The sequence below is a fragment of the Staurois parvus genome, unplaced genomic scaffold, assembly GCF_062004578.1.
Source record: "Staurois parvus isolate SC_StPar_1 unplaced genomic scaffold, SC_StPar_1.0 ptg001183l, whole genome shotgun sequence".
Lineage (NCBI taxonomy): Eukaryota > Metazoa > Chordata > Amphibia > Anura > Ranidae > Staurois > Staurois parvus.
Window position 1 is genome coordinate 243768 of NW_028318979.1, and position 18299 is coordinate 262066.

The 18299-nt window shown below is 44.5% G+C and overlaps 1 protein-coding gene across 1 annotated transcript in view; it reads left to right on the plus strand.

The window, feature by feature from the left end:
• PEPD (peptidase D) overlaps positions 1–18299 on the plus strand; it is a 241348-nt gene that overhangs the window by 17894 nt on the left and 205155 nt on the right. Inside the window, exons 2-3 of the mRNA XM_089659763.1 lie at positions 6786–6969; positions 8295–8422. Of these exons, the coding sequence (XP_089515889.1) occupies positions 6786–6969; positions 8295–8422 (312 nt within the window). The remainder of the gene's footprint in view (positions 1–6785; positions 6970–8294; positions 8423–18299) is intronic.

An 18299-nucleotide genomic window follows, 5' to 3' on the forward strand; every position in this document is an offset into this window, starting at 1 on the left:
CTAAAGACAATGGAGTGTAATTCCTCCTGCAGCTGCCTAGTAAAACATAAAAAAAAACTAGGCTCAACCGCTGGGGTTTACCACCCCTCAACCACCGGTGTGAATGAGCCCTAACTGCCACTTTTACTTGACAGATTGACCTGTTAAAGGGAGACTTGAAACAACAATAACTGCCCTATAAATGTTATTGACAGACTGCATAGTATGTGTCATTTTTTTGTTTAGCCCCGAGGCCCACTTACAAATCTTTGGCATTTAGAGGTATCCTAGCAATTCCAGCCTGGAATAGGAAAGTGCCTCTTAATAGACGCAGACTGTGCCGAGGTTTTATGAGCTGCATCAATTGTTAACAAAACCGGAGTTTTCCTTTAGGCAGAGTTCTCTGCTATAGACTTTACTGTGCTGTATATTTGGTGCATTTCCAGCAAGCGCGCAGTGATGATTAGTAGAGCGTGTCAACTGGGTACAACAATGTATCAAAAATGCAGCACAATGCATACAAAAGCACTGGAATAAATGGGCGTTAAATCCTCCCTCCGGCCTTCCCTTCAGTCTTGCACAGGTGTACTGGCTCCTCCCCTTCAGTCTTGCACAGTTGTCCTGGCTCCTCCCCTTCAGTCTTGCACAGGTGTACCGGCTCCTCCCCTTCAGTCTTGCACAGGTGTACCGGCTCCTCCCCTTCAGTCTTGCACAGTTGTACCGGCTCCTCCCCTTCAGTCTTGCACAGGTGTACTGGCTCCTCCCCTTCAGTCTTGCACAGGTGTAGCGGCTCCTCCCCTTCAGTCTTGCACAGGTGTAGCGGCTCCTCCCCTTCAGTCTTGCACAGGCGTAGCGGCTCCTCCCCTTCAGTCTTGCACTGGTGTAGCGGCTCCTCCCCTTCAGTCTTGCACTGGTGTAGCGGCTCCTCCCCTTCAGTCTTGCACAGGTGTAGCGGCTCCTCTCCTTCAGTCTTGCACAGGTGTAGCGGCTCCTCCCCTTCAGTCCTGCACAGGTGTAGCGGCTCCTCCCCTTCAGTCCTGCACAGGTGTAGCGGCTCCTCCCCTTCAGTCCTGCACAGGTGTAGCGGCTCCTCCCCTTCAGTCCTGCACAGGTGTAGCGGCTCCTCCCCTTCAGTCCTGCACAGGTGTAGCGGCTCCTCCCCTTCAGTCCTGCACAGGTGTAGCGGCTCCTCCCCTTCAGTCCTGCACAGGTGTAGCGGCTCCTCCCCTTCAGTCCTGCACAGGTGTAGCGGCTCCTCCCCTTCAGTCCTGCACAGGTGTAGCGGCTCCTCCCCTTCAGTCCTGCACAGGTGTAGCGGCTCCTCCCCTTCAGTCCTGCACAGGTGTAGCGGCTCCTCCCCTTCAGTCCTGCACAGGTGTAGCGGCTCCTCCCCTTCAGTCCTGCACAGGTGTAGCGGCTCCTCCCCTTCAGTCCTGCACAGGTGTAGCGGCTCCTCCCCTTCAGTCCTGCACAGGTGTAGCGGCTCCTCCCCTTCAGTCTTGCACAGGTGTAGCGGCTCCTCCCCTTCAGTCTTGCACAGGTGTAGCGGCTCCTCCCCTTCAGTCTTGCACAGGTGTAGCGGCTCCTCCCCTTCAGTCTTGCACAGGTGTAGCGGCTCCTCCCCTTCAGTCTTGCACAGGTGTAGCGGCTCCTCCCCTTCAGTCTTGCACAGGTGTAGCGGCTCCTCTCCTGGACTGAAATGGCTTACTCTGCTGTCACTGCACACTGTGAGCTTCTCACAATGCGCATTAGAGGCTGCAGCAAGTCAGATAGATCCCGCCTCATTTCGCTTGGATTCACTGGATTTTTGTTCTTTCAATCATGGGCTCAGCATCACGAGGTGCCAACGCCCACTGCCCCAAACTGACACCCACCCATCAACACATTTTGATATTTGCATAATTCCTCCTACTGCTCTGATGTTTTCAGGAAGCTATCTATGTACAGCACCCTGCTGGCCCCTCCCACCAGTTATGGTCTACCTGCATTGCATAGAGAAACACAGAGACCCAGTGATGATATCACTGGATCTGAAATAAGATAGTTAATGAAAACATTTTATTAATGTTGATTACACGGGGTGGGGGTGGGGTCATAAACAGGGAAGGCCAATTATAACAGGGTATACTTCAGCTTTAAGAACAAAAGCCTATATTTGTTAAAAGTCGAGCTCGGGGAGGAAGCGTCTTTTTCTATCTTGTTGTGTTTCATGGAATTATTGTCCTCTGTTCTCCATCCTCCCGTACATGAGGACGGAAGATTAGAAAAGTCAGAACAAGACAAGGATTGTCAGAGTAAAGGTTACGGAAATGTTGTTTTTGCTGCAGCCGGCAGACACCGCAGTACAATGAGCGTCTCTTCGCTCCTCCAATTCTTCTTCACAATACAACAACTTCTATTACCGGTAATGTCACGGCGTCTGGGGGCCGCGGTGGCACGTCCGCGCTTTTTTTTGGGTCCGTTTCACAGATTGGAACAATCCTGCTGTGTGTAGTTGCAATGTAGTTCGATGACGTTTGTTTCTCGCTATCGGCGGTAGTTGAATGACACCCAGAGAGGGCAACTCCATTAAATATGTCTGCACTATCTTCATGAACGAATGACTGGGACAGACTGACAAGGCAGGGCTCCTAAAGAGAACCGGCCATGAGTGGGCTTAACCAGTTTTGCTTTTTTTTTGGCACACACATGTTAAAATGCACATTTTAGGCCTGGTGTTTTAAAACCCCCAAACATGATATATTTTTTGAAACTCTGGAGAATAAAATGAAGGCAATTAATTTTACATTACATGACATAAGTGCAATGGTATATTAAACCCACATTTTCAGTAAAAAATGCATTCATGGTAATTTTAGTGCACAGAAACGTAATATATTATCAGATTTGTTCGGTAAAATATAGAATATTTGGGCTGTGTCGAGTCGATAGACACCAAACATGTCAATCCCTAAAACTGAGCATGCCCAGAGGCGGACTGACCATTTGGAAACTCGGGCACTGCCCGAGGGCCTAGGGTCAGTAGGGGGCCCCATGAGATGCCCCTGGTACCTTTTTTATAGGCTTTTTTAAATTTGGGCAAGGACACAGGGGCCCTATGATCCCCTATTGCCCAGGGGCCCCATGAGCTGTCAGTCCGCCCCTGAGCATGCCAGTAAAATTGTGACAAACTGCAGTACCCTGACTTGTCCTATGCTTTGAAAGTTTTTGCAGGTCATCAGTTTAGAGGTAGCTATGAATGACGACCCCAGAGTTGTTAGGTTCACTTGGATGTGTGCAGCATTACCTAATATGTGTAAAGGTACACCCCACGGGTGTTTATGTATGTAGTTGTATGTACATGAGGGGCAGGGAACTTTAAATGGTTTTTGTGTGTTTTTTTTTTTTTTTTTTTCGTAATATTTAAAAAAAAAAATTAATTTTATAATTTATATTATATTAAAATTATTCAGAGAGGAACTCCTGACAATAAAAAAACAAAAAACTTAAAAACCCCCCACTATATATATGTGTGTGTGTGTGTGTGTGTGTGTATATATATATATGTGTGTGTATATATATGTGTGTGTATATATATGTGTGTATGTGTATGTGTATGTGTGTGTGTGTGTGTGTGTGTGTGTGTGTGTGTGTGTGTGTGTATGTATGTATATATGTGTATATATATGTGTATGTATGTATATATGTGTATATATATGTGTATGTATGTATATATGTGTATATATATGTGTATGTATGTATATATGTGTATATGTATATGTGTATATATATATGTGTGTATATATATATATATATGTGTATATATATATGTGTGTATATGTGTATATATATATATATATATATATATATATATATATATATATATATATATGTGTGTGTGTATGTACAGTGGGGATCGAAAGTTTGGGCACCCCAGCTAAAAATTTGTATTAATGTGCATAAAGAAGCCAAGGAAAGATGGAAAAATCTCCAAAAGGCATCAAATTACAGATTAGACAATCTTATAATATGTCAACAAAAGTTAGATTTTATTTCCATCATTTACACTTTCAAAATAACAGAAAACAACAAAATGGCGTCTGCAAAAGTTTGGGCACCCTGCAGAGATAATATCTTGTACTGCCCCCTTTGGCAAGTATCACAGCTTGTAAACGCTTTTTGTAGCCAGCCAAGAGTCTTTCAATTCTTGTTTGAGGTATCTTTGCCCATTCTTCCTTACAAAAGTCTTCCAGTTCTTTGAGATTTCTGGGCTGTCTGTCACGCACTGCTCTTTTAAGGTCTATCCATAGATTTTCAATTATGTTGAGGTCAGGAGATTGTGAAGGCCATGGCAAAACCTTCAGTTTACGCCTCTTGATGTAATCCCCCGTGGATTTCGAGGTGTGTTTAGGATCATTATCCATTTGTAGAAGCCATCCTCTCTTTAACTTCAGCTTTTTCACAGATGGCATCAAGTTACCATCCAAAATTTGCTGAAATTTTATTGAATCCATTTTTCCTTCTACTCGTGAGATGTTCCCTGTGCCACTGGCTGCAACACAACCCCAAAGCATGATTGATCCAACCCCATGCTTAACAGTTGGACAGAGGTTCTTTTCATTAAATTCTGTGCCCCTTCTTCTCCAAACGTACCTTTGCTCATTCCGGCCAAAAAGTTCAATTTTAACCTCATCGGTCCACAGAACTTGTTTCCAAAATGCATCAGGCTTGTCTATATGTTCATTTGCAAAGTTCAAACAATGATTTTTGTGGTGAGGACGTAGAAGAGGTTTTCTTCTGATGACTCTTCCATGAAGACCATATTTGTACAAGTATCTCTTTATAGTGGAATAGTGTACCACAACTCCAGCGTCTGCCAGATCTTTCTGGAGGGATCGTGCAGTCAAACGTGGGTTTTGAATTGTTTTTCTCACAATCCTGCGAGCTGTTCTGTCTGATATTTTTCTTGGTCTTTCAGATCTTGCTTTAACTTCCACTGTTCCTGATGACTGCCATTTCTTAATTACATTCCGAACAGAGGATATTGACATCTGAAAACGCTTTGCTATCTTCTTATAGGCTTCTCCAGCTTTGTGAGCGTCCACTATTTTCAGTTTCAGTTTTCTAGACAACTGCTTAGAAGAACCCATGGTGCTGATTGTTGGGGCAAGGTCAGATGAGTCTGGGCATTTAAAACCTTTGAGATTGACATCACCTGGTCTTCCCAGACGATGATTGAGAACAATCCATGACACTGGCAGGTCTCAGCTTTGCAAAGGGGGCAGTGCATGCTATAAATTCTGCAGGGTGCCCAAACTTTTGCAGACGCCATTTTTTTGTTTTCTGTTATTTTGAAAGTGTAAATGATGGAAATAAAATCTAACTTTTGTTGACATATTATAAGAATGTCTAATCTGTAATTTGATGCCTTTTGGAGATTTTTCCATCTTTCCTTGGCTTCTTTATGCACATTAATACAACTTTTTAGCTGGGGTGCCCAAACTTTCGATCCCCACTGTATGTATGTATGTATGTATGTGTATATATATATATCTTACTAGTCCATGGAGTCCAGCGTTGTTTGGCTTGAAGGGAAAGTTCTCCCTACCCTGCACTTCTCTGGCGTCGCCACCTTGAATTCAAATCTAGCACATGGGCAGACGCACCACAGGTCTTCCCAGTGAACTGCCAGAGACTCCTGCACTGTTTCTGCACATGTACAAAATCCTGTGACATAGATATTTCAGGATGCAGTTTGCAGAATCACACATGTGCAGGGTCTGGGTACGTCACTCTTGTACAGGCGAGAATGATGTACCTGAACTTTAGGGAAAAATGTATGTAATTGCATTTGTGTTATATTATACTCACTCCGCCACTATAGGATTCATTTTCTGTATTCTGCAAAAAAAAAAAAACCTGGTTGATCTTGCTGTTCACTGTCCCTCCCTCCGTGTCTGTGTCCCTGCTTCAGCTTGGGATTGTGTAGACCACCTGTTTGCCACATCTACTGAGCATGCTCCAGTTTCAGTTCCTCTCTATTCTGTTCATTTCCTCCATTTTTTTATCTGTGCAGCCCATGTGACTATCCTGTAGAGACACATGTGGGCATTTACAATCCAGATAAATGACAACTCGCTCCCTCTCTCCTCCTTCATGTCCTCCTATTGTTATTGTGCTTGATCAGCTTCATCCCCAGCCAGTGCTGCTGGGGAGTGGCAATTGTTGAACCCAGTAGTGATGAAATGCTCATTGCTCCTGGGTTCATTCAACAGAGGGCCAATCAGTGAGTGGATATTTGCTGGTCATCTTTTGCTCCACCCACCAACATACTCCCTACCTGTCCTGGGGCCAAAGGAGGGACAGCCGAGCCAGGAATACAGGTGGGCATTAGCTAGAGTAGTCCTAATGCAAATGCATTCTACATCTGCCCATCAAGGCATTATAGTATTTGCATAACCCTTCCCAAAAGCCAGCCCACTTCTTGCATCAGGGCTGAAGGCTCTTGAGAGGAGTACTGAGGCGGGGTGCTGTGATGTCTTTAGAAAGCTATGTACACATCCTGCTAGCCCCTCCCACCAGCCATGATCTGCCTGCATTGTATAGAGACTCACAGTTACACAGTGTCACTAGTTCCAAAACAGGGTATGTAATGAAAGCGGAAAGGTTGTATTTAATGTTGATGAGGGGGTATTGGAAGAACCAGGGAAAGCAAAATAAAACCAGATTACACTAGTTCTTACAGTATTCTTTGGAAGCCACTCCTCAATGAAAGAAGAAGTTGCTTTTGTTGAATAATCTGATGTAACTTTGTTTTTCTCCGGCAGACCATCTTATTGGCTGGGTAATGAGACGCTGAGGGTACCGGCCGCCCTCTTTGCCCTGAACAGGAAGCGGCTCTGCGATAGACTGCGCAACAACCGCAATGTCCCAAAGGAAGCCGTTCTTCTCCTGCAAGGGGGAGAGGAGACCAATCGATACTGTACTGACACCGGCGTCCTCTTCCGCCAGGTACGACCACCTCTATACACTAATTAATGGGGATAAGGTGGGAGATGGAAAGCTGAGAGGTCTCCAGATCCTTGCTAGAAGGATTTACTGGTACCACACCCCTTATTTGTAAGACACTGCAAATGGAAACCATAACTAAAAAAGCTAATGGGGTTGTAAAGGTACCATACCATCCAATGAATATGTCTGTTATGTTCCACCATTCTGGTGGCTCCTTTTTATTAACCTCCCTGGCGGTATTCCCGAGTGTAGCTCGGGGTAAAGTTTCGGCACCACAAGCGGTGACCCCGAGCTACACTCAGGAATACACTGCAGAGTTGCTCCAGGATTCCTTCTGCACTTACCTTGTCCTGCGCTCCCGCGATGTCCCTCCTGCAGTGTCCCCGGCAATGTCCTCCGATGCCGGCATCTGTCTTCCAGGTTCCGTTCCCTGCGACGTCGGGACGTACGGGGGATGGAACTGGCGGGAAATTTAAAAATGTGAAAAAGTGACATTCACTAAATACACTAAAATCACATAGTACAACATTCCTGTATCAAACCATTTCACATACATTTTGTCCCGAGTGCTTTGTCCGGTGCCCTGCCTGCATTTTTACTGTTCTTTCTGCCTGGAAACTGAGAAACGTCCATGGCGTCCAAAAAGCGTCCCTTTAGGTCAGACGCGGTTTTAGACCGGCTAGAGAACAGCGATAGTAAATCAGAACCACTTGCAGAATTGAGTGATAATGATTCGTGGGGGAAATTCATCATCAGACACTGAAAACGATTCTGCGACTGAGCTCAGCGATGTGCGAACTTGGCGCTATATTTCAAATTTCAGTGTTTTTGGTTTGATTATATTATTGAATTACATTTATTATTATTTTTTATGATTATTTATTAAATTATAATTTATGATTTTGTGTTTCAAATTTTATCATCCCCGGGATGTTTACTAGACTCTTGTTCAGACAGATTTCAGTGAGTTATTCCTAAAAATTACAGGCCTACAATAAAAAAAATACATATTTCCATGCAAAAAAAAGTACCGTTTTGAGCTCAGAAATTTGGACATAATCAGACCGCTAGGGAGGTTAATAAAGTGGCAATTGTTATACCAATTTTTGATTTTTTTTCATTGTATGGTATGGTGCCTTTAAAACCACATTAGCTTTTTTAGTTAGGGTTTCCATTTGCACCTCTATACACTCTGATATCATTTTATTGTTCTGTGATATGTAATCAGAAGTATAAATACCTCCCACATGTGGATTCCACTGACAGACATAGGGGTTAATAAATAGATTCATACTGCCTACTAATGAAAATGTTTTGCTTTTTAGGAGTCGTTTTTTCACTGGGCATTCGGAGTGACAGAATCGGGCTGTTATGGCGCCATCGATGTCGACACGGGAAAATCTGTCCTTTTTGTGCCCAAACTGCCGGAGAGTTACGCCGTGTGGATGGGGACGTGAGTATTAATAAGCTGCGCTATTCTGTCTGTTATGTCTGTCAGGTTTATAGCCGGCGAATCATTGGAGTGGAACGCATAGGCTCGATGTGCCATTGGTGAGAGCGCTGTCTAGCTTTATAGGTAATCAGAGGAGTTTATAACCCCTGACGGGTTGTGAGATGGTGGAGCAGGTGCCAACACCCTACCGCCTTCCTTGTAATACTTTCACTGCCTTATCTTTATAGAATGTTCTCATTGTTTTCCCTGGAGTGGAAATGTGTACAACATGGCTGCCCAGCACAAATGGCCTCTGATTGGTTGGAACGGTTACGGTTTTCCATTAGAGGTTATAAAAACAGAATATCAAAATTTATTATTTTCATTTAGCCCCTCCTTGCCCAGCCCTGGCATCAATCCCTTTAACAGGGTCTGTACACCCAAGCTCGTTTGCTTGTGATCCTTAGGGCTAAAGTCAGTCACTGGGCTGTTCTTCCTGGGCATTATATGAAAAAGCACAATCCCGGCATCCCTTTAGACATGCACACCTGCTGGCAACTTGGTGTTGTAGCCTTTAGCTGTGCAATCTGCTGATCAGTTGCTTGATAACACTGTAAAAAACTGTAATCTGTAGATTGCACAGCTAAAGTGTGCAGCACCCAATTGCCAGCAGAGATGCAAGTCTAAAGGCATGTTTGGGCATGATCTTGAGGGTTGTTGTCAGAGGCTGTACTGCTCTACTGAGCATTATATGACAGAACACCCCTGGCATTTCTTTAGATGTTCGTCCCTGCTGGCCACTGGGTGCTGCAAATTTAACAGCAATCTGCTGTTCAGTTACTTGAATATACTTTACATTCTAATAAAAGTATATTCAAGTGACTGAACAGCAGATTGCTGTTAAATTTGCAGCACCCAGTGGCCAGCAGGGACGAACATCTAAAGAAATGCCAGGGGTGTTCTGTCATATAATGCTCAGTAGAGCAGTACAGCCTCTGACAACAACCCTCAAGATCATGCCCAAACATGCCTTTAGACTTGCATCTCTGCTGGCAATTGGGTGCTGCAGACTTTGGCTGTGCAATCTACAGATTACAGTTTTTTACAGTGTTATCAAGCAACTGATCAGCAGATACAACAGCTAAAGTCTACAGGGGCCCGTAGGGATACATGTCTAAAGGGATGCTGGGGTTGTGTTCTTTCATATAACAATTGAGACAGAGTGCTGTGGCATTTACAGGAGCCTGCCAGCCCTTCCCATCAAATTTGATCTTACTACAAGCAAAGGCCAGTAGACAGACCCAATGACAATGAAACTGGGTCACAATAGAGGTTTTTCTTGAAAATGAAATTATTTGATTCAATATTTTAATTGCATGTTGATCGGGGGAGGGATATAAATGCATTACAGTATATTCACATGTTGCACTTCAGCTTTAAACTAGATATGCACCCAAAATTTATTTTACGCGCTTTTGCATAAACAAGAAAATAAATAAAACATTCTTTTTTTTAATATATATTTTTTTTATATATATTTTTTTTTTCTTTTTAGCATTTACACTCACACTCTGCCTCCAGTACTGGTGCATTCTATGACAGGAAGTGAGTTTATATCCTTGTTGGAGGCAGAGACAGTTAGTAAAATATCCAGCAGATGTTCTGACCTTCCCCAAAATAAATATTTTAATTATTTTTTTGTGTTGCTTTGGGGCGATTTCTCATCACTTCTTTTTCCGTCTGATACCTGTCATTAGATGTATGTCGAAATTTCCCCAGTCCAGACATAGACAGCATTTTTTGGCTGGAAATTTATCTGTTCAGATCAAAAAGGTTAAAAAATTGTATATGGGGCAGCACAGTGGCTGAATGGTTAGCACTTCTGCCTGGCAGTACTAGGGTCGTTGGTTGGAATCTCAACCACAGCACCACCTGCCTGGAGTTTGCATGTTCTCCCTGTGCCTGTGTGGGTTTCCTCCGGGTACTCCGGTTTCCTCCCACACTCCAAAGACATGCTGGTAGGTTAATTGGCTCCTGTCTAAATTGTCCCTAGTATGTGTATGTATGAATGTACGCTAGGGACCTTAGATTGTACACCCCTTGAGGGTTAGGGACTGATGTGAATGTACAATATATATGTAAAACGCTGTGTAAATTGATGGCGCTATATAAGTACCTGTAATAATAATAATCTAGCATTTCAGTTTTTTTTTGCTCTGCCAATATTGTAATTTTATCATTGTATTATATTTATTATAATATTGTACTTAACTATCCTGAAAAGAGAGAGACAACTTAGAATAAACAGGATGCATGCAGTTTTATCCCTCACTGCTACCTTCTGTGCGTTCTTAGGTCTTGTGTTCTTTTACAGTCTCTTGCTTAATCTGTACCAATGTTTCATGGCAAATTTCAGGTTAGGGGAACGCACAGTCAGGGATTTGCTGCTTTTCCCAGTTTCAATGTGTTTACAGAAGGAGCGAGCAGATTGATCACCTCTTCAGTGTACTGCTTCTCCTTCCTTGTCCAATCACAGGCAGGGGGTGTGTCGGTGACCAAGCTTTAATCCTAAAAGCGGAGTTCCACTCACGCTGTCAAAAAATAAAAGCAGATACAAAAACTGTAGCTGCTGACTTTTAAAAAACACACACTTACCTGTCCCTCGGTCCTTCGGTGTGTCCCCTGCAGCACCGGCCGTCTTCTCTCCCTGGTGCCGGCATCTTAACCGTGGGCACGCAGCTGTGACAGCTTGCGCCTTCATAGCCGGGTACCCACTGCGCATGCGTGAGTAGCGCTGCGCTTCCTGAATGGTCCTGTAGATTTCTGGGACCTGTCACATGTCCCAAAAGACTACAGGAAGGGAGGACACCTTCCACTTCCGATCGCCTAGGGGAGCGGAAGTGGGAGCAGGTACCTGTCAAATTTGGGTACCCGCTCCCCCCCTCCGACCTCCTCAGGTGCCAATCCTTAATGGGTAGCGGAGGACCAGTCTTTAAAGCAGAACTTCCCCTTTTTGGGTGGAGCTCCGCTTTAACTGCAGTAGAGAAAAGTGTGGTCACTGGTCTGGCTGTGCTGTCTGGCAGGAGAGTCTTGATCACAAAACTGTCTGAACACCAGAACAAATCCTGTAGTGGAAAATCTGCTCCCCTGCATATAATTAATGTCTACTTAGCTGTTACCTATAGATTGCCTCAAAGCTTCGGCTCTAACCCTTTGTGCTGCCTCCTGGTGCATTCTGGGAATGCGCTGACTGTTCACCCTCCAGAGCCGCGGAAGGTAACTGCAGAACACCCTCCAGGCGCATTAATCCCCCCAGAAACAAATTAAGCGCCAACTTGGACGCGATTTTCTCAGTTCGTCTAATTAAAAATTGTGATGCCATTTACTTCTCATTAATTTTAAATGTCACGACGGCTCAATACATCGATCGGAGATATTCAGTAAGTACGGCATATTGCGCAACAGATGTCGGGCCGAACCGCTTCGCCGCCTCCTAATGCCATTACGGTAAAGCGCCCGATCGGAGACACGTTCCCTTGTTCAACACAGCGACGCACAAACCATTAATAGGTATTTATGCGTAATCGGCGGCTGATGAAACGGAGGCGAATTTGCACATTTGATAAGTGCCGCTGTCAAGGCCATGTTTGCGAGATGTCTTGTTTTCTTGCATGTTTGAAAGTGGTAATTTCTTGGCACGGAACACAGACAGCGCCGGCACGTTCTCTGTTGCCTGGAGTAACGGAGACAAAGTTGAGCGTTTTACAAAGATGACGTTTAAAGCTGAACTCCAGATGCACTAAAAATTTAAACTAAATTTCCTCACCCCCAACAGTAAAACAAATCTGCATTTTTTTTTATAATATCACTCCTTGTAGCTGAAATCTGCATAAATGTATTATTAGTTGTGGTATATTATTATAGCGCTTTTTCCCCCCAGAGGACTGAAGGCAATCAGATTGGGGCAGGTAGGAGGAGATGCAGCCATCTTGGATGCACTCAGCAGAATGTCATATTACGGCCAGTTTAGGCAAAAGCCAATTAACCAGACTATCCAGAGGAAATTAGGGCCCCATGTACACTGCAGCTGGTAAACTCACGTGTAGGAGCTGTTCAGCGTTTTTTTCCAGCAGCCCCTGAACTCTGCCTAATGTTTTCCTATGTGGCCATGTACATATCTTTGTTTACAGGCGTTTAGCAGTTGATTTTATCAGCGTTTCAAGCACAAAATGCTTGTAAACGCGGCAAATCGCGTTTATAAGCGTTTGAATTTTTTTTATCTCTTCCAGTTCCCGATGCTGTCCAGAGCCTTTTTTCATCATGAAAAATGCAGGCAAAGCGTTTTCAAGGTGCTCAGATGGACAAAACACTGAACACAGGATGTTCCTACCAAGCTTGTCACACATTGTAATGACCAATTCACACCTCAGACCTCTCCCACCCTTGGAAAGAAAAGATATGTTAATGACCATTCACACCTCAGACCTCTCCCACCCTTGGAAAGAAAAGATATGTTAATGACCATTCACACCTCAGACCTCTCCCACCCTTGGAAAGAAAAGATATATTAATGACCATTCACACCTCAGATTCCTCATGAAGACCCTCTACCAGGTGGCCTCAATGACTCCCTCCACCAGACACCTTTCCCACCCTTGGAAACAAAAGAAATGTTAATGAGCAACTCACACCTAATTATCTCAACACATACTGCTGTCTCTGCTTTTACTCTCTGTATTTCTCTTAAACAGTCTGAAATAGTTAATAATTTACCACTTTTCAGTGCATTCTGGGCATGTGGGAGGTTCTCCTGTGCTTCTCTTTTAAAAAAAACGCACGTAAACGCAAACGCGCATAAACGCATTATGCAAACGCGGTTAAACAGACGTTTTTTAACCTACTTTTTCCAGCAGTCAGTTTCCATCGTTCAGAAGTGTCCAGTGTACAAGGGGCCTTAATACAAGCACAGAGAGAAGATGCAAACTCCATGCAGATAGTCCCATGATGCACTGGGACACTAGCGATGCAGTGAGTGGGATTGTGGGCGTTAACAATGTACTCATTTGTACAACCAGCCAATCAAGACTAGCAGGTGTGGATAACAGGGACAGACATTGAGTCCCTTGAACTGACAGTTATACGAGATGCAGGGAAGGATGGACAGGACAGGCTGGAAGTCCCCTGCCTCTGATAATCAGCTGATCCAGGTAAGGATAGGTGGGACAGACCCAGAGTTCCTTGACCTGTTAATTACCTGATGCAGATGTGGATAGCTGTGACAGATGCAGAGTCCCTTGACCCATCATTCACTGGATGTAGATAAGACCAGGTGTTCCCTGACCTGTCAATCACCTGATCCAGGTAAGGATGGGTGGGACAGACTGGGAATCCCTTGACCTGTCAAATACCTCATGCAGATAAGGAAGGGCAGGACATACTTGGAGATCCTTAACCTGTCACCTGTTTGTTGTAGGTATAGATGAGTGGGATAGACTAGGAGATCCCTGTCCTGTCAGTCACCTGATACAGGTGTGGATTGGGCAGACAGACCCAGATAAGGCTGGGCAGGACAACCCTGCAGCTACCTGAATTGTCATCCATCTGATGCAGGTTAGCATGGGTGGGACAGACCAATAGTTCCCCAACCTGTCAATCTCCTGATGCAGGTGTGGATAGGAGGGACATACCCAGAGTCCCTTGACCTGTCACTCACCTCAAGTAGGTAAGGACGGGTGGGACAGATTGGGAGCTCCCAGATCTCTCAATAGCTTTATACAGGTGTGAATAATTGGGACAAACCCTGAATCCCTTGACCCATCAATCAAGTGATGCAGATAAGAATGGGCAGAAGAAACAGGAGTCTCCTGACTTGTCAGTCCCCTGATCCAGGTAAGGAAGGGTGGTACAGACTGTGAATTCTTCAACCTGTCAAACACCTATTCCAGATAAGGATAGGCAGGACAGACCAGGAGGTCCTTGACCCGTCATCCATCTAAGTAAAAATGGGTGGGACAGACTGGAATTTCCCTGACCTGTCAATCACTTGATAGAGGCCAGGATGGGCAGGGCAGACTGTTAGTTCCCTGACCTGCCAACCATCTATTCCAGATAAGGATGGGCAGAACAGACCAGGAGGTCCTTGACCCGTCATCCATCTAGGTAAAAATGGGTGGGACAGACTGGAATTTCCCTGACCTGTCAATCACTTGATGCAGGCCAGGATGGAAAGGACAGACTCTTAGTTCCCTGACCTGCCAACCACCTAATGCAGGTAAGGATGGGCAGGACAGACCAGGAGGACCCTGACCAGTCATTCTTCTAGGTAAAAATGGACAGACAGACTGGAAATTCCCTGACCTGTCAATCACTTGATGCAGGCCAGGGTGGGCAGGACAGACTGTTAGTTCCCTGGCCTGCCAACCACCTAATGCAGGTAAGGATGGGCAGGACAGACCAGGAGGTCCTTGACCCGTCATCCATCTAGGTAAAAATGGGTGGGACAGACTGGAATTTCCCTGACCTGTCAATTACTTGATGCAGGCCAGGATGGGCAGGGCAGACTGTTAGTTCCCTGACCTGCCAACCACCTAATGCAGGTAAGGATGGGCAGGACAGACCAAGAGGTCCCCTGACCTTCCTTGATGCAGGCTTGGATGGGCGGGACAGACTGGAAGTCCTCTGACTTGACAATCACCTGATGTAGGTATAGGTGGGTGGAACAGACCAGGAGTCTGAGCAGCCTGGATCCGCCCACTTCTGAAATAAAGCCTCTTTAATTGGTCTTACTTACTATGAGCCGGACACTTCAGCTTGAAACACTGTGACGAGTTACAGGGATGTCCAGGTCCACGCTAAAGGAAACCTCTCAGCTGAGAAAACACGGAGGCTGCCTTTGATGGCCACCTACTGAAAATGCAATTCACTTGGCTAATATCTTGAGACTCTGGCCAAGAACAAGCATGCATCCAGTGAAGTCATATCTGTTTTTTGTAGAATGGAGTATCAATCGTATTTCAGATCGTTTTTATTGAATTAGTTGGCGGGCAGAAAATGATAGATGGGTGAACTGTTCTCTTTATATCCAAGGCTGATCAAATCTTTTTTTCTCTCTTTGGCCGCTCTAGTCCTGTCTACGAAAAGACAGATACGTATGTGTGCGGACAAATATTGTCTCTGCAAATGAATTTTCTGCTGCGCTCGAGTAAATAACATCTCAAAATATCGGCACCAGTCAGCCGTGAATTACAAGTCTTGAACGTGAGCATGGCAAACCATTCATATTACTTGTAACAACTGTGAAAGCTGGCTGCTTGAGACAACCGTGACTGGTTCTTTCTTCTTGAATCTGTATGTTGGTGTATAGGAGTGCCAGAGAATAAGTGCTCCTCCAGCCAGGAAAAGAGGCGGGGCTCTATCTGACTTGCTGCAGCTTCTAATGCACATTGTGAGAAGCTCACAGTGTGCAGTGAAATTAGAGTAAGCCGTTTCAGTCCAGGAGAGGAGCCGGTACACCTGTGCAAGACTGAAGGGGAGGAGCCGGTACACCTGTGCAAGACTGAAGGGAAGGATGGAGATCACCTTAAAGGATAAGTTCACCTTTTGCCAAAAAATAATAAATGTATATTTTTTTGCAAGTAAAAAAATGTGCATTTTTATAATTTTTTGTTGCAGGAGCCTGTAAAGCGATCTGCTGATTGCTGGTGCCATGCTGGTCTCCTGCAGACCTGTCGGTATATCTGCTTGCCCATACTGGATGTAGGCGCAAGCAGATATACTGACAGGAAGAATCAATGAACTACCACAGCGCCACAAGTACATTGAGAATTACAAGGCGACAGCTGCTACGGCTGTTGGGACTTGTAGTTTTCTCATTCACAGGGTTCTGTGAATGAGCGATGAGGCCAAATGGGTGGAGCCGCATTTTTTTTTGTTTTTTTAAAGTGGGGGAGCCGGGGTGGGGAGTGGGGGCCGGTCCATTCATTACATGTTACACCCTGTATACGGGTGTGACATGTTACATGTTATGAAAGGTGAACGTATCCTTTAAAAAATAATACATGTAAGGATTTATTATGAAATCTTTGCATTAATTTGTGTCTTTTATATCTGCCTGGAGTTCAGCTTTACCACGTTGATTTTGATTGTTGACTTTAAGTCCCATTTACATAGGCTCTCTGTAATTCTTTGACCAGAAATTCGTCCATCTCCACCATCTGCTTCCCTCCTTGAAATCCGCTCGGTGTTCCACCTCAGCAGCCATGTATTATTCATCGTCTTATTTTTCTTGTTCTTTTCTTCGTCTCGCAGACATTAAATCTAAACAAGAGGTGAGACACTCGGAACAGTCCATCTGTTGACTTGACAAATGTCTGAGCATTCTGGGAATCTGGCCCTTGATTGGCGCTAATTGACTTGCCTCTAATTGGCTGCTCAGTCACCTTCTCACCCAACCAATCTCGCCGCCACTCTGTCGTGTCTCTTCACAGCAGATGTAGCAGGAGAAGCGCGCCCGGTCCCCCGGGTTATCATTATGTACAGCGTTCAAACAATATTTATACTTTACATCATTTCCTCCCGGATATCGAAATGTCAGGGAGAGAAATGCGCTGACATCTTGCTTGATATCCGCGGTTTTATCCCCAATCCACAAGACAACAATTCATATTGCTCACAAGTTCTGCAAATACCCAAGGAGGCTTACGTCGGAATCATCGCCTTTTCCGTAATGGCGCTGGCGGCTCTTGGCGGGGATCAGAGGTCTGTGAGCCGTTTAGCAAGGCGACTTATTAAATACTAGACAGAGACGCGTTTAAAGTGGACCGCGTGACTAAAACCCTGACATGTCACAATATATGATAAAAGTATCATTTCTTTCAAAAGCTCCATCTTTTATCATTAAAAAGCATTCTTGAATTCCAGTCAGTCGCTTTGCCTAGATGATGTCATCAGTCTGCTACAGGCAGGAGGAAGCATTTCCTCAGTCTCTTTTTTTTTTTTTTTTAGACTGTACATTGTAACAAGTCAATAAGTGTAGCCACACCAAAGGTACAGTTACACTTTAAGAAAACTTCCTTCTGTTTGGTACAAACCATTTGAACATGAAATAAATATTTAAAGGCCATTATCACTCCAAACAGGTTATCTCACTGATGGTCGGGTACCAGTGGCATAGGCCATCCACTGGTTTTTGATATCTCTTGGTGACACCAGAAGCGAGAATTCTTTGCAGTATTTTGCTTTTCTGCTAATTAAATCAATGAGGGTTTCCATATAAAACTGGTTTTATGTGAGTTTCACTGTTGGCATCAAACTACAGTCTCCTCTATGTGTAGCTCTACTATCATCTGTTAATGCACAGCAATTAGAACAGCCTTTCTCAACCCTTAAGGATCCCTTAAAAAAATTTTCATGTCTCAGGAAACGTCTTAAAATTATTATACTGTATCTATAGCTCACGGTATATGAGCATAATTATGGAACTGATGACTAGTGAAGAAGAACCCCCTTACAATTGAGGATCAGCACAGAAGGACCTCCTACATTAGTGGTCATTTTGTAAAGGGTCCCCCCACATTCGTGGCCAGTGTATATTGATGTTTCAGGAAGAGGAAGATTCCCCCTTACTTTTGGTGGTCAGCAGTGAAGGGCATCTTACATTTATGTTATGTAGGACAAGGGACCCCTCACATTGGTGGATAGTCGTGAAATGCTCCATACATTGATCATTAGTGAAGTAGGGCCCTCGTACATTAGGGGTCTGCATAGAAAGACCTCTTGCATTCATGGTCAGTTGAAAAGGGGACTCATCACATTGATGGCCAATGGAGAAGTGCCCCCTAAATTGATGGTTCTTGAAGAATGGCCCCCTGGACGCTTCTTGAAGAAAAGCTTCCTACTT